This window comes from Carcharodon carcharias (genome assembly GCF_017639515.1).
Source record: "Carcharodon carcharias isolate sCarCar2 chromosome 29 unlocalized genomic scaffold, sCarCar2.pri SUPER_29_unloc_22, whole genome shotgun sequence".
Taxonomy (NCBI): Eukaryota; Metazoa; Chordata; class Chondrichthyes; order Lamniformes; family Lamnidae; genus Carcharodon; species Carcharodon carcharias.
The window spans coordinates 128,917-141,039 of NW_024470668.1; the positions used below are offsets into that span (position 1 = coordinate 128,917).

Below are 12,123 nucleotides of genomic sequence, written 5' to 3' on the forward strand. Positions count from 1 at the left end.
TCACGCTCCTGACATGTGCCTTGAAGGTGGTGGACAGGCTTTGGGGAGTCTGGAGTGAGTTACTCACTGCATGATTCCCAGCCTCTGACCTGCTCTTGTAGGCACAGTGTTTTTATGGCTAGTCCAGTTCAGTTTCTGGTCAATGGTAACCCCCAGGATGTTGATAGTGGGGGATTCAGCAATGGTAATGCCATTGAACATCAAGGGGCGATGGTTAGATTCTCTCTTATTGGAGATGGTCATTGCCTGACACTTGTCAGCGCAAGCCTGGATATTGTCCAGGTCTTGCTGCATTTGGACAAGGACTGCTTCAGTATCTGAGGAACTGTGAATGGTGCTGAACATTGTGCAATCATCAGTGAACATCCACACTTCTGTCCTTATGATGGAAGGAAGGTCATTGATGAAGCAGCTGAAGATGGTTGGGCCGAGGACACTACTCTGAGTAACTCCTGCAGTGATGTCCTGGAACTGAGATGATTGACCTCCAACATCCACAACTATCTTCCTTTGTGCTGGGTATGGCTCCAACCAGTGGAGAGTTTTCCCTCTGTTATGATGTGGTAGATGATGTGTGCCAGGGGGACCAAATCCACAAGGGAAACTTGGTCACACTATCACAACGGTTTTGCAATTTGTATTTATTATGAGATGTGTGACCTGAATTCAGGAGTAATGTGTCAACCAAGACATTTAGAGATCTTAAAAATTAAATTTCAATATTTATTAACAAAATACAAGATTTCAAGCACACACATAAGGCCACGGTTACTATTATAACAAATCCTAAACTTCCTAATTAACCTTGAAGATGGTGGACAGGCGTTGGGAAGTCTGGAAGTGAGCAGTAAAACTCCTTTTAGGCAATAATCCAAAGTAGATTTTAGACTTAAAAACAAAACCAGCAAGTTAACACAGAACACACTTGAGAGTGGATTTGCAAATGGCTTTCCCGAACTACAGTCACTGAATATAACAGACCTATGAACAAATGCCTGGAGGCTTCTTCAAGGCTGATTCACACACTCTTGTTAGATTTTACATGGTCCCCAAAATAGCCTTTCATTCTCCTTTGTTTATGTTTCTCTCTCTTTGATATGTAAATTTCATTGTTCCATATGTCTTTGGAATTATACATTTCCCATAATATAAAAATTTTAATGCTGCCAATGTTGTCAATAACCTTTGGGGAAAAATAAAAACACTGCTTAACCTTACTTATCGGCCTCGTTGTAAACAGACCAACAGCCCTTTGAAATTCAAACAATCCCGTCACTTATCTAAAAATGCAAATTCCCTTCACACATTACAGCCTCCATGTTCACTCATTAGCATTTCATGTACATTTCTACACCTAGCTTCTTTTGATAATCTCAAACTTGCAGTCTACCTGACTCCAGATATAATTAAGCCACACAGACAGACCCATCTACACTCACACCCATAAACCTAGTTTACAACAAACCAGGAAAATATTATGTAAATTATTATACTTTCGTCGCACCCCTGATTCCCATTGACTCCAGTTTTGCTCGGGATCCTAGATGCCACACTCGGTCAAATGCAGCCTTGATGTCAAAGGCAGTCACTCTCACCTCACCTTGTATTAACAGATGTAACATTATACATAATTCATAAGCTTCTCACAATCTTTTACAGCATGGAAAAAGGTGCAGCATTCAGAAAGCTCACTCAGAACAGATAAAAAAAAAGTTCAGCAACATCATATTTCTGTTCATTACTATTTGGCCATGTTGGCTGCACACACCCCACAGCCTCGGTCCCTGTTTCACACTCAGTTTTTCTGGAACCTGATCTGTGCGTATTCCGTGTCCTCGCTCCTGTGCACAGTCCTGTCACCGCTGGGCAGCTTTGAAAAGTTGATGTTGGCGTAGAGAAGCTCGTCTGGTTTGTCGGGGTTCCCATGTCCAGCATCGCCTCCGACTGGACCTTCAGAGAGATCCCGGGGAGCTGGGGTCTCCCCCTCACTAGTTGTGTCTCTGGTTGTGTCCTGGGGCTCAGTAATCAGCACGTTCTGTTTACGCTACAGAGAAATGGAAACAGAAGATATCCTCACATCATTTACAGGCACTGATAGGGTTAAATTATTGTGCAGACTCGTTTAATTCTCTCTCTCATATCGTATAAAAGAAACCACCTAGGGCAGTGCAGCACTCCCTCAGTACTGACCCTCCAGCAGTGCAGCACTCCCTCAGTACTGACCCTCCGACAGTGCAGCACTCCCTCAGTACTGACCCTCCGACAGTGCAGCACTCCCTCAGTACTGACCCTCCAACAGTGCAGCGCTCCCTCAGTACTGACCCTCCAACAGTGCAGCACTCCCTCAGTACTGACCCTCTGTCAGCGCAGCACTCCCTCAGTACTGATCCTCCGACAGTGCAGCACTCCCTCAGTACTGACCCTCTGTCAGTCTCACACTCAATCGGTAATGGCTCTGGCGAGTGACGGCTTGGATTCTGCACTCAGGTGCCTGGTGTGAGGCTCAATAACATGAACCTTGTAATCAGAGAGAGGATGAGAGAGAGGGATAGAGGAGGGATAGAGACAGAGTGTTATTAATCTATTAATGTTTGTATTGTAATTGCAAACTGTCTTTTTAAACAGAGATTTAGTCTGTGTGTTTGTCTGTGTGTATTTTAATTGGATTAAAGCCAGCCAGTCTGTGTGCTTTGATGTATAGTAGTTTTGAGATGTAAACAAAGAGGTAAAGTGGTAATTTGCATTTTTAAATAAAGCATTCAAAGCCTGAGAGTGAAATCTTAAACCAATCAACGTTTATATTACTAATAAAATTGATACGATGAAAGGGGATTTATTGTTATATGGAGTTCAAAGGTCCTGATGATACATTGCGAATTTACCTTCAAAGAGAAGCCATAAGACTAAGACATAGGAGGAGAAATTAGACCATTCGGTCCATCGAGTCTGCTCCACCATTCATACATGGCTGATATGTTTCAAAAACCCCATTCTCCCACCTTCTCTCCTAACCTTTGATCCCCTTACCAATCAAGAGCCTATCAATCTCCATCTTCTTTACACTCAAGCGCTGGGTATAACTTGAGCAGTTTTGTGTGTGCAGAGCAGAGGCTTGTAACATCAAAGCAGCTGTAAGCCTACACCTGTCTGCAAAGGAACCAAAGTGAAAGGAACCTCATTTGGAATTTGTGAGGGGAAAATGCTTTGCCTGGAATCTGCTTAAAGTCTATGGGTTGTCTTAGAGGAGATTAGTTTGGGAATTTGTTAAAAAGTTATGATAGTACTAGCTTGTAGACATGTGCATATGTTTAACTTGTGTAAATTAATAAATGTCTCATGTAGTTTGATATAAACCCATCTCGAGAACTGGTGGTCTTATTCCTGAATTTAGAGCTGCATCTCAAACATTCCACTGGGAAATATAGGTTATGACAGTTGTTTAAAGTTTCCCTCTGGGATTTTAAACAACAGCCTTTACCAGTTGCTGTGTCATAACAGAGAGACAGCACGATACTGAACCATTGCTGACTCCACAGGTACAAATCAGTGGGTAACTGGGCTGGGAATCTGGGACACGTGTTGTCTACACACTGAGATTGAAGCTTTGGAGTGAGTGTAAACAGCTCCTGTACCTGGTGCTTCACAGAGAGTGAACTGGGGGTCAATGCAATGTCACTGGTCCCTGAAACTCTCTCCTCCATCGCTGTCTTTCTCCTGAAATAACACAATATCACACTGTGGTTATCATATAGCAGAGAGTCAGTGCAGCACAGACACAGAGCCCACTGTAACCTTACACCAACGACTGGACTGTCTCTTTGAATCACTTCTGCACAAAGCACAGAATCAAGAAGCTTGACACCATCCAGGACAAAGCAGCCCAATTGATCGACACCCCATCCACCACATTAAACATTCACTCCCTCCACCACAAACACACAGTGGCAGCAGTGTGTGTACCATCTACAAGATGCACTGCAGCAACTCAGCAAGGCTCCTTCAACAGCACCTTCCAAACCCGCGACCTCTACCATCTAGAAGGACAAGGGCAGCAGACACATGGGAACACCACCACCTGGAAGTTCCCCTCCAAGTCACTCACCATCCTGACTTGGAAATATATCACTGTTCCTTCACTGTCGCTGGGTCAAAATCCTGTAACTCCCTCCCTAACAGCACTGTGGGTGTACCTACACCACATGGACTGCAGCGGGTCAAGAAGGCAGCTCACCACCACCTTCTCAAGGGCAATTAGGGATGGGATTAATGCTGACATCACCAGTGACAGACACATTCGATGAAAGAATTAAAAATCACACAGCTCAATGTATTTATTGTGAGCCTGCTGCACACACACCCTGTCGAAGGAGCCTTTGTGGTTCCATTCTTAATCGAAGCAGATCAGAGTTACTACAACAACTTGCATTTATATAGCACCTTCAATGTAGCAAAATGTCCCAAGGCTCATCCGGGGATTGTTAGTCACATCTTTACCTGACTCTGAGGCACATGAGGAGATATTAGGGACAGGAGACCAACAGCTGAGTCAACAAAGTCAGTTATTAATGGGCATCTTAAAGGAGGAGCTGGAGATAGAGAATGAGAGACAGACACAGAAAGAAGGACAGAGACAGGGAGGGAGAGAGAGAGAGAGAGACAGAGAGAGAGACAGTGAATCTCTGTCCCCAATGCCTCAGCATCCAGTCCTCTCTGGAGAAGCATTTCATTCCAAACCACACCAACCGCAGCCCAATTCCATCCCTTCCTCCCTCTCCACCCTCTCCCCCAGTGGGTTGTTTCCTGTTCCCAGGAATCTCAATCCCTACCCCCACCCCCACACCTCCTCACTCACTCTCCCCATTTCTCATTCAGTTATGCTCGAACCTGATCTGTGCGTATTCTGTCTCCTCTTCCCTGTGGACAGACCCATCACCACTGGACATCCTCAAGACTTGGGGATTGGCGTATAGAAACTCTTCAGTTTTGTTGGGGTTCCCATGTACAACATCGCCTCCCACTGCACCTTCAGAGATACCCCGGGGAGCTGGGGTCTGCCCCTCGCCAGTTGTGTCTCTGTTTGTGTTCTGGGGCTCAGTAATCAGCACGTTCTGTTTACCCTACAGAGAAATGGAAACAGAAGATACCGTCACATCATTTACTGGCACAGATAGGGTTAAATTATTGTGCAGCCTCGTTAGTGTCAGTCATGTCTCAGTGGGTCTAAGCCTCTCTCTCATGTCACATGAAAGATATCACCTATGGCAGTGCAGCACTCCCTCTGTACTGACCCTCCGACAGTGCAGCACTCCCTCAGTACTGACCCTCCGACAGTGCAGCTCTCCCTCAGTACTGACCCTCCGACAGTGCAGCGCTCCCTCAGTACTGACCCTCCGACAGTGAAGCGCTCCCTCAGTACTGACCCTCCGACAGTGTAGCACTCCCTCAGTACTGACCCTCTGTCAGTCTCGCACTCCCTCGGTAATGGCTCTGGTGAGTGACGGCTTGGATTCTGCACTCAAGTGTCTGGTGTGAAGCTCATTAACATGAACCTTGTAATCAGAGAGAGGATGAGAGAGAGAGAAAGAGAGAGAGAGAGAGAAAGGGACGTAGGGATAGAGAGAGAGACTGTCATGATGCGATTAATGGATATCATGTTATTGGAAATTATTTTTATTCACATAGGGGTTTAGTCTGTGGGTGTGTCTGTGTGTGTTTTAATTGGATTAAAGCCAGCCAGTCTGGGTATTTTGATGTATAGTAGTTTTGAGATGTAAACTGAGGGATAAAAATGCAATTTGCATTTTTAAACAGAGCATTCAAGGCCTGAGAGTGAAATCTTAAACCAATCAACATTTATTTTATTGATAAAATTGATACTATGACAGAGGATTTATTGTTAGAAGAGATGGAGTTCAAATGTCCTGATGATACAATGAGAATTTACATCCAAAGAGAAGCGCTGGATATAACTTGAGCAGTTTTGTGTGTGCAGAGCAGAGGCTTCTAACATCAAAGCATCTGTAAGCCTACACCTGTCTGCAAAGGAACCAAAGTGAAAGGAACCTCATTTGGAATTTGTGAGGTGAAAATGCTTTGCCTGGAATCTGCTTAAATTCTATGGGTTATCTTAGAGGAGATTAGTTTGGGAATTTGTTAAAAAGTTATGATAGTACTAGCTTGTAACCATGTGCATATGTTTAACTTGTGTAAATTAATAAATGTCTCATGTAGTTTGATATAAACCCATCTCGAGAACTGGTGGTCTTATTCCTGAATTTAGAGCTGCATCTCAAACATTCCACTGGGAAATATAGGTTATGACATTTGTTTATAGTTTCCCTCTGGGATTTTAAACAACAGCCTTTACCAGTTGCTGTGTCATAACAGAGAGACAGCATGATACTGAACCATTGCTGACTCCACAGGTACAAATCAGTGGGTAACTGGGCTGGGAATCTGGGACACGTGTTGTCTACACACTGAGATTGAAGCTTTGGAGTGAGTGTAAACAGTTCCTGTACCTGGTGCTTCACAGAGAGTGGACTGGGGGTCAATGCAATGTCACTGGTCCCTGAAACTCTCTCCTCCATCGCTGTCTTTCTCCTGCAATAACACAATATCACACTGTGGTTATCATATAGTAGAGAGTCAGTGCAGCACAGACACAGAGCCCACTGTAACCTTACACCAATGACTGGATTGTCTCTTTAAATCACATCTGCACAAAGCACAGAATCAAGAATCTCGACACAATCCAGGAAAAGCAGCCCGATTGATCGACACCCCATCCACCACATTAAACATTCACTCCCTCCACCATGAACACACAGTGGCAGCAGTGTGTGTACCATCTACAAGATGCACTGCAGCAACTCAGCAAGGCTCCTTCAACAGCACCTTCCAAACCCACGACCTCTACCATCTAGAAGGACAAGGGCAGCAGACACATGGGAACACCACCACCTGGAAGTTCCCCTCCAAGTCACTCACCATCCTGACTTGGAAATATATCACTGTTCCTTCACTGTCGCTGGGTCAAACTCCTGGAACTCCCTCCCTAACAGCACTGTGGGTGTACCTACACCACATGGACTGCAGCGGGTCAAGAAGGCAGCTCACCACCACCTTCTCAAGGGGCAATTAGAGATGGGCAATTAATAGCGGCCTCACCAGTGACAGCCACATTCAATGAAAGAATTTAAAATCTCACAGCTCAGGAGGAAGCCACTCAGCCCATCGTGCCTGTGCTGGCCCTTTGTAAAAACTGTCCAATTAGTCCTAAGCAAATGTTTATATTAAAATCAAGTTAAATCTTCAGACTTACTTTCTCACACAGATGAAGATGAAGATTCCAGCCAGTAAAACACTCAACATGATCCCAGCCGTGAGCAATCCTACTGTCCATTTACTGGAGTCTCTACCTGTAAAAACAGCCATTAATTACTGCACTACAGGTTTAGAATGATGCTCCGATGTATCTCGAGAAGCGATACACTCACTCAATGTTTAAATACTCATTCTCGGGCAATGCTGACATTTATTGTCCATCCCTCGTTTCCTCTTGAGAAGGTGGTGGGGAGTCTTCCTCCTGAACCACTGGTTTGACCCAAACTGGGAGAGCAGTTCAGAGGGCAGGTAAGAGTTAACCATGTTGGTGTTTGAGACTGGAGTCACATACACACCCAGACCTGTTCAAATGGACAGGTTTCCCTCTCTAAATGTGTAATTATATCTTTAATTTCTATATATATGTATCAAATAACCTCAGTAAAATAATCAATTATCACCTCATTTTCACGCTATTGTTTGTGGGATCTTGCTCTGCACAAATCAGCTGTTGCGTTTCTCGATGTAATCTATGTAACATTTATATATAATTTTTCTCGATGTAATCTATGTAATATTTATATATAATATTTAGTCGTTTGGGAGGAGAACCTGAGTATTGCTGAGAAAGGACATTTTGTCAAAGCTTTCTGTCTTGCACCCAATGAAGCAGCTTATCTGGGGGAGAGAGTTCCAGATTTCCACTGCCCTTTGTGTGAAGAAGTGCTTCCTGACATCACCCCCTGAACGGCCTGGCTCCAATTTGACCAAGTGTTGCCATTGTCACATGAGGTCAGGTGATTCAAAGCTTGGTCAAAGGGGTAAGTAGTAAAGAGCATCTTAGAGGAGGTAGAGAGAGAGGTGGAGAGGTTGAGGGAGGGAATTCTCGAGTTTAGGGATCAATCCAGCTGAGTGGAGATCGATCCTGAGCGAGTCTCTCACCTTTGACCCACAGATACATCTTGAACGTGGCTTCCCCGTGTGGGTTTTGAACCGAGCAGGATGCCATCACTCCTCCCTCATCCTGGGGTCTCATCAGGGTGAGGGAACCAGTCACCAGATGCCCATCTCTGACCTGCCACGACACAAAACCTCCGTGTGTTTGGTTACCACTGATGTTGGCACTGGGCAGTTGCCAGGTGAGGTCTCCGGGTGGGTTGGAGTTGGCCACACAGACGCAGGTGACCCTCTCTGACCTCCGAGTGCACTCCGACTGCTGGGAAATCTCCGGCTTATCTGAGGAGGGAAGGACAACAATGAGACAACGTCAGAGCAAAGTTAGAGCGTAAGATAGAATCTTCACACTGAAACACTCATTCCTGCCTTTGATACCTCTGCACTTGACTATCCCAACACTCTCCTGCCCGACCTCCCATCTTCCACTCTCCATAAACATCAGCTCATCCCAAACTCTGCTGTCCTCATGTCCTAACTCACACCGAGTCCCGTTCACACATCACTCCCTGTTGGTCACTGAGCTACACTGGCTCCCGGTCCGGCAATGCCACAATTTTAAAATTCACATTGTTTCAAATTCCTCCTTACCCCCTCCCTATCTCTGTTACCTCCTCCAACCCCTATAACCCTCCCTATTTCTGTTACCTCCTTCAACACCTATAACCCTCCTTATCTGTGTAACCTCCACCAGCATCTATAACCCTCCATATCTCTGTAACCTCCTCCAACCCCCACAACCATCCCTATCCCTGTAACCTCCTACAGCCCCTATAAAACTCGCTAACTCCGCAACCACCTTCCATCCCTACGCCCCTCCCTACCTATGTAACCGCCTCCAGCCCCCACCACCCTCCCTATCTCTGTAACCTCCTCCAGCCCCCACAACCCTCCCTATCTCTGTAACTGCCTCCAGCCCCCACAACCCTCCCTATCTCTGTAATCTCCTCCAGCATCTACAACTCTCCGAGATCTCTGCGCTCCTCCAATTCTGGCCTCTTGACCATCCCCCGATTCCTATCGCTCCACCATTGGCGGCCGTGCCTTCATCTGTCTGGGCCCCGAGCTCTGGAATTCCCTCCGTAAAACTCTCCATTTCTATCTCTCTCCTCATTTCAGACACTCTTTGAAATCCGGCCTCTTTCTCTGAGCTTTCAGTCCCTGTTCTAATATCTCCTTATGTATCTCGGAGAGGCACAGGGTGAAAAAAGCAGGGAGGTGATGCTAGTTATGCTAAACCACAGCAAGGAAGCTGCCCTCGGACAGAAAGTGTTTGAGTTTTAAGCAGAGACAGGGGGAGTAAAATGCTTACATTGTACGTTCAGGTGGGTGATGTTGGAGGTGCTGTTACCCACTGGGTTCCTCGCTGTGCAGTAGAAACCTGCATCATTCTCCCGTGTTACAGGAGTGAAGGAGAGAGAGCGGCTACTTGTGTTTAACTGGGTGCTGGTGTTCCCCTCGATCCTGAACCAGGTGTAATGAGATATCGGTGGGACACTTTCACTGGAGCAGGTTAATGTGATATTGCTTCCCTCTCTTATCCCACCTGAGGATCTGCTGATGGACACCATGGTCTCCTGTGGGGGATCTGGAACAAGGGCAGAGAACAATCAGCAGGTAATCCCCACACCCCACAGCTCTCCAAAATCTCTGCGCTCCTCCAATTCCGACCTCTTGCACATTCTCCCATTCCCATCTCTCCACCATTGGCGGCCATGCCTTCAGCTGCCTGGACCCTAACCTCTGGAATTCCCTCCATCATTTCTCACCTCCTTCGGACAAAATCTGACCCCGAGTCAATTTTGCTTCCAATTTTCCCCCCTCTATCATTCTCACAGGGTCCATCACTGATACTTCCCTTCCCTTCCTTGATCTCCCTGTCTCAACTTCTGGTGATACACTGTCCACCAATATCCATTACAAGCCCACTGACCCCCACACAGACCTCGAATTCAGTTCCTCACACCCCTCTTCCTGTAAGGACTCCATCCCATTCTCTCAGTTCCTTCGCCTCCAGCGTATCAGATCCGATGATGCCACTTTCCAAAACAGCCCTTCTGACATGTCTTCCATCTTCATTAACCGAGGTTTCACATCCACGGTGGGTGACAGGGCCCTCAACCGTGACCGGCCCATCTCCTGCGCATCTGCCCTCACACCTTCCTCTCCCTCCCAGAACCATGATAGGTTCCCCCTTGTCCTCACTTTTCACCCCACCAGCCTCCGCATTCAAAGGATCGTCCTCCGCTATTTCCCCCAACTCCAGCATGATGCCACCACCAAACACATCTTCCCTTCACTCGCCTGTCGGCATTCCATAGGGAACATTCCTTCCAGGACACCCTGGTCCACGCGTCCATCATCCCCAACAACTCATCCCCCTCTCACGGCACCTTCCCATGCAATTGCAGAAGTTGCAACACCTGCCCCTTCTCTTCCTCTCTCCTCTCCATCTGTATAGTGCCTAGTCACAAGATGAGGTGATGTTTGTGTGAGTGTGAGAGTGTGTGTGTGTGTGTGTTGCTGTGTGTTAGTGTGTGTGTTGCTGTGTGTGAGCATGTATGTGTGTGTTAGTGTGTGTGTGAGCATGTATGTGTGTGTTTGTGTGTGTGTGTGTGTGTGTGTTGCTGTGTGTGTGTGTGTGTTGCTGTGTGTGACTGTGTGTGTTGCTGTGTGTGAGCATGTGTGTGTGTGTTTGTGTGTGTGTGTGTGTTTGTGTGTGTGTGTTGCTGTGTGTGTGTCTGTTTGTGTGTGTGTGTGTGTGTTGCTGTGTGTGTGTGTTTGTGTATGTGTGTGTGTGTGTGAGTGTGTGTGTGCGCTTGTGTGTGTGTGTGCGCTTGTGTGTGTGTGTGTGTGTGTGTGTGTGTGTGTGTGTGTGTGTGAGTGATGTTGAAGTTTGCATTAACTCACATTCCACAGTGATGGTTATGAACCCCTCCACTGCTCCATGTTCATTCTCTGCCACACACTGATAATCTCCAGTGTCCCTGGATGTAACATGAGGAATCACCAACCACAGCTCATTGTTGGAACTTGTTCTGTTCATTGGGACATTAAGATGTCGCCACGTCAGGTTAGAAGCTGGGAAGCTCTCGACAGAGCAGATTATCACTGCAGAATTCCCCTCAATTATATTGATTGATGAAGCATTAATCACATCAAGAGAAGCAATTGAGAGATTCTGTGGTGCGTCTGAAAACAAATAAAGATCAGTTGCTTACATTGACTCTGAAGCACTTTGCGAGACTCTGAGAATGTGAAAGGTGTGACATCAATGAAGGTTCCTTCACCACAAAGCACATAATCCAGGCAGACACTTCAGTTCAGCACTGAGGGAGTGCTGCACTGTCGGACGGTCAGTGCTGAGGGAGAGCTGCACTGTAGCAGGTGCAGTGCTGATGGAGTGCTGCACAGTCAGACTGTCAGTTCTGATTGAGAACTGCAATGTGAGAGGGACAGTACTGAGGCAGCATTGCACTGTTAGAGAGTCAATAATGAGGGAGTGCTGCACTGTAGGTGGGTCAGTACTGAGGCAAACACACTGTTGGCTGTATACTTCAGGCCCTCTATGGTCAAGTGGAGCACCATGTACCTTTAAGAGAATGCAAGCGGACTAACCATGTGACAGTACTGAGCAATCATTGGACAGGTTGGGCTACTGGTTAACTGTATTTCTCCAGCTGGAGGTGGTTGTGGGGGTGCGCAAGGATTCAGTGTTCAGTCCTCTGCTGCAATAAATAATCACAGTTTGTTCTTATGTCTGCCTTTGTCCGTTATTGATAGTAAGAATCAACTAGCGAGTGTATATGAAGGTGTGCAATTCGAGTTTAGTCGACTGGTGAA

At 46.3% G+C, this 12,123-nt stretch overlaps 1 protein-coding gene across 1 annotated transcript; it reads right to left on the reverse strand.

The window, feature by feature from the left end:
* Positions 1-1,510: 1,510 nt before the first annotated feature.
* LOC121274060 lies at positions 1,511-11,270 on the reverse strand. Its single transcript, XM_041181200.1, has 8 exons — positions 11,191-11,270; positions 9,593-9,868; positions 8,269-8,562; positions 7,325-7,421; positions 6,522-6,603; positions 4,885-5,117; positions 3,633-3,714; positions 1,511-2,044 (listed from the first exon to the last, which is right to left on the reverse strand). Exons 2-8 carry the CDS (start codon positions 9,849-9,851, stop codon positions 1,796-1,798), a joined length of 1,296 nt encoding a protein of 431 aa, XP_041037134.1. The 5' UTR covers positions 9,852-9,868; positions 11,191-11,270; the 3' UTR covers positions 1,511-1,795.
* Positions 11,271-12,123: the final 853 nt, after the last annotated feature.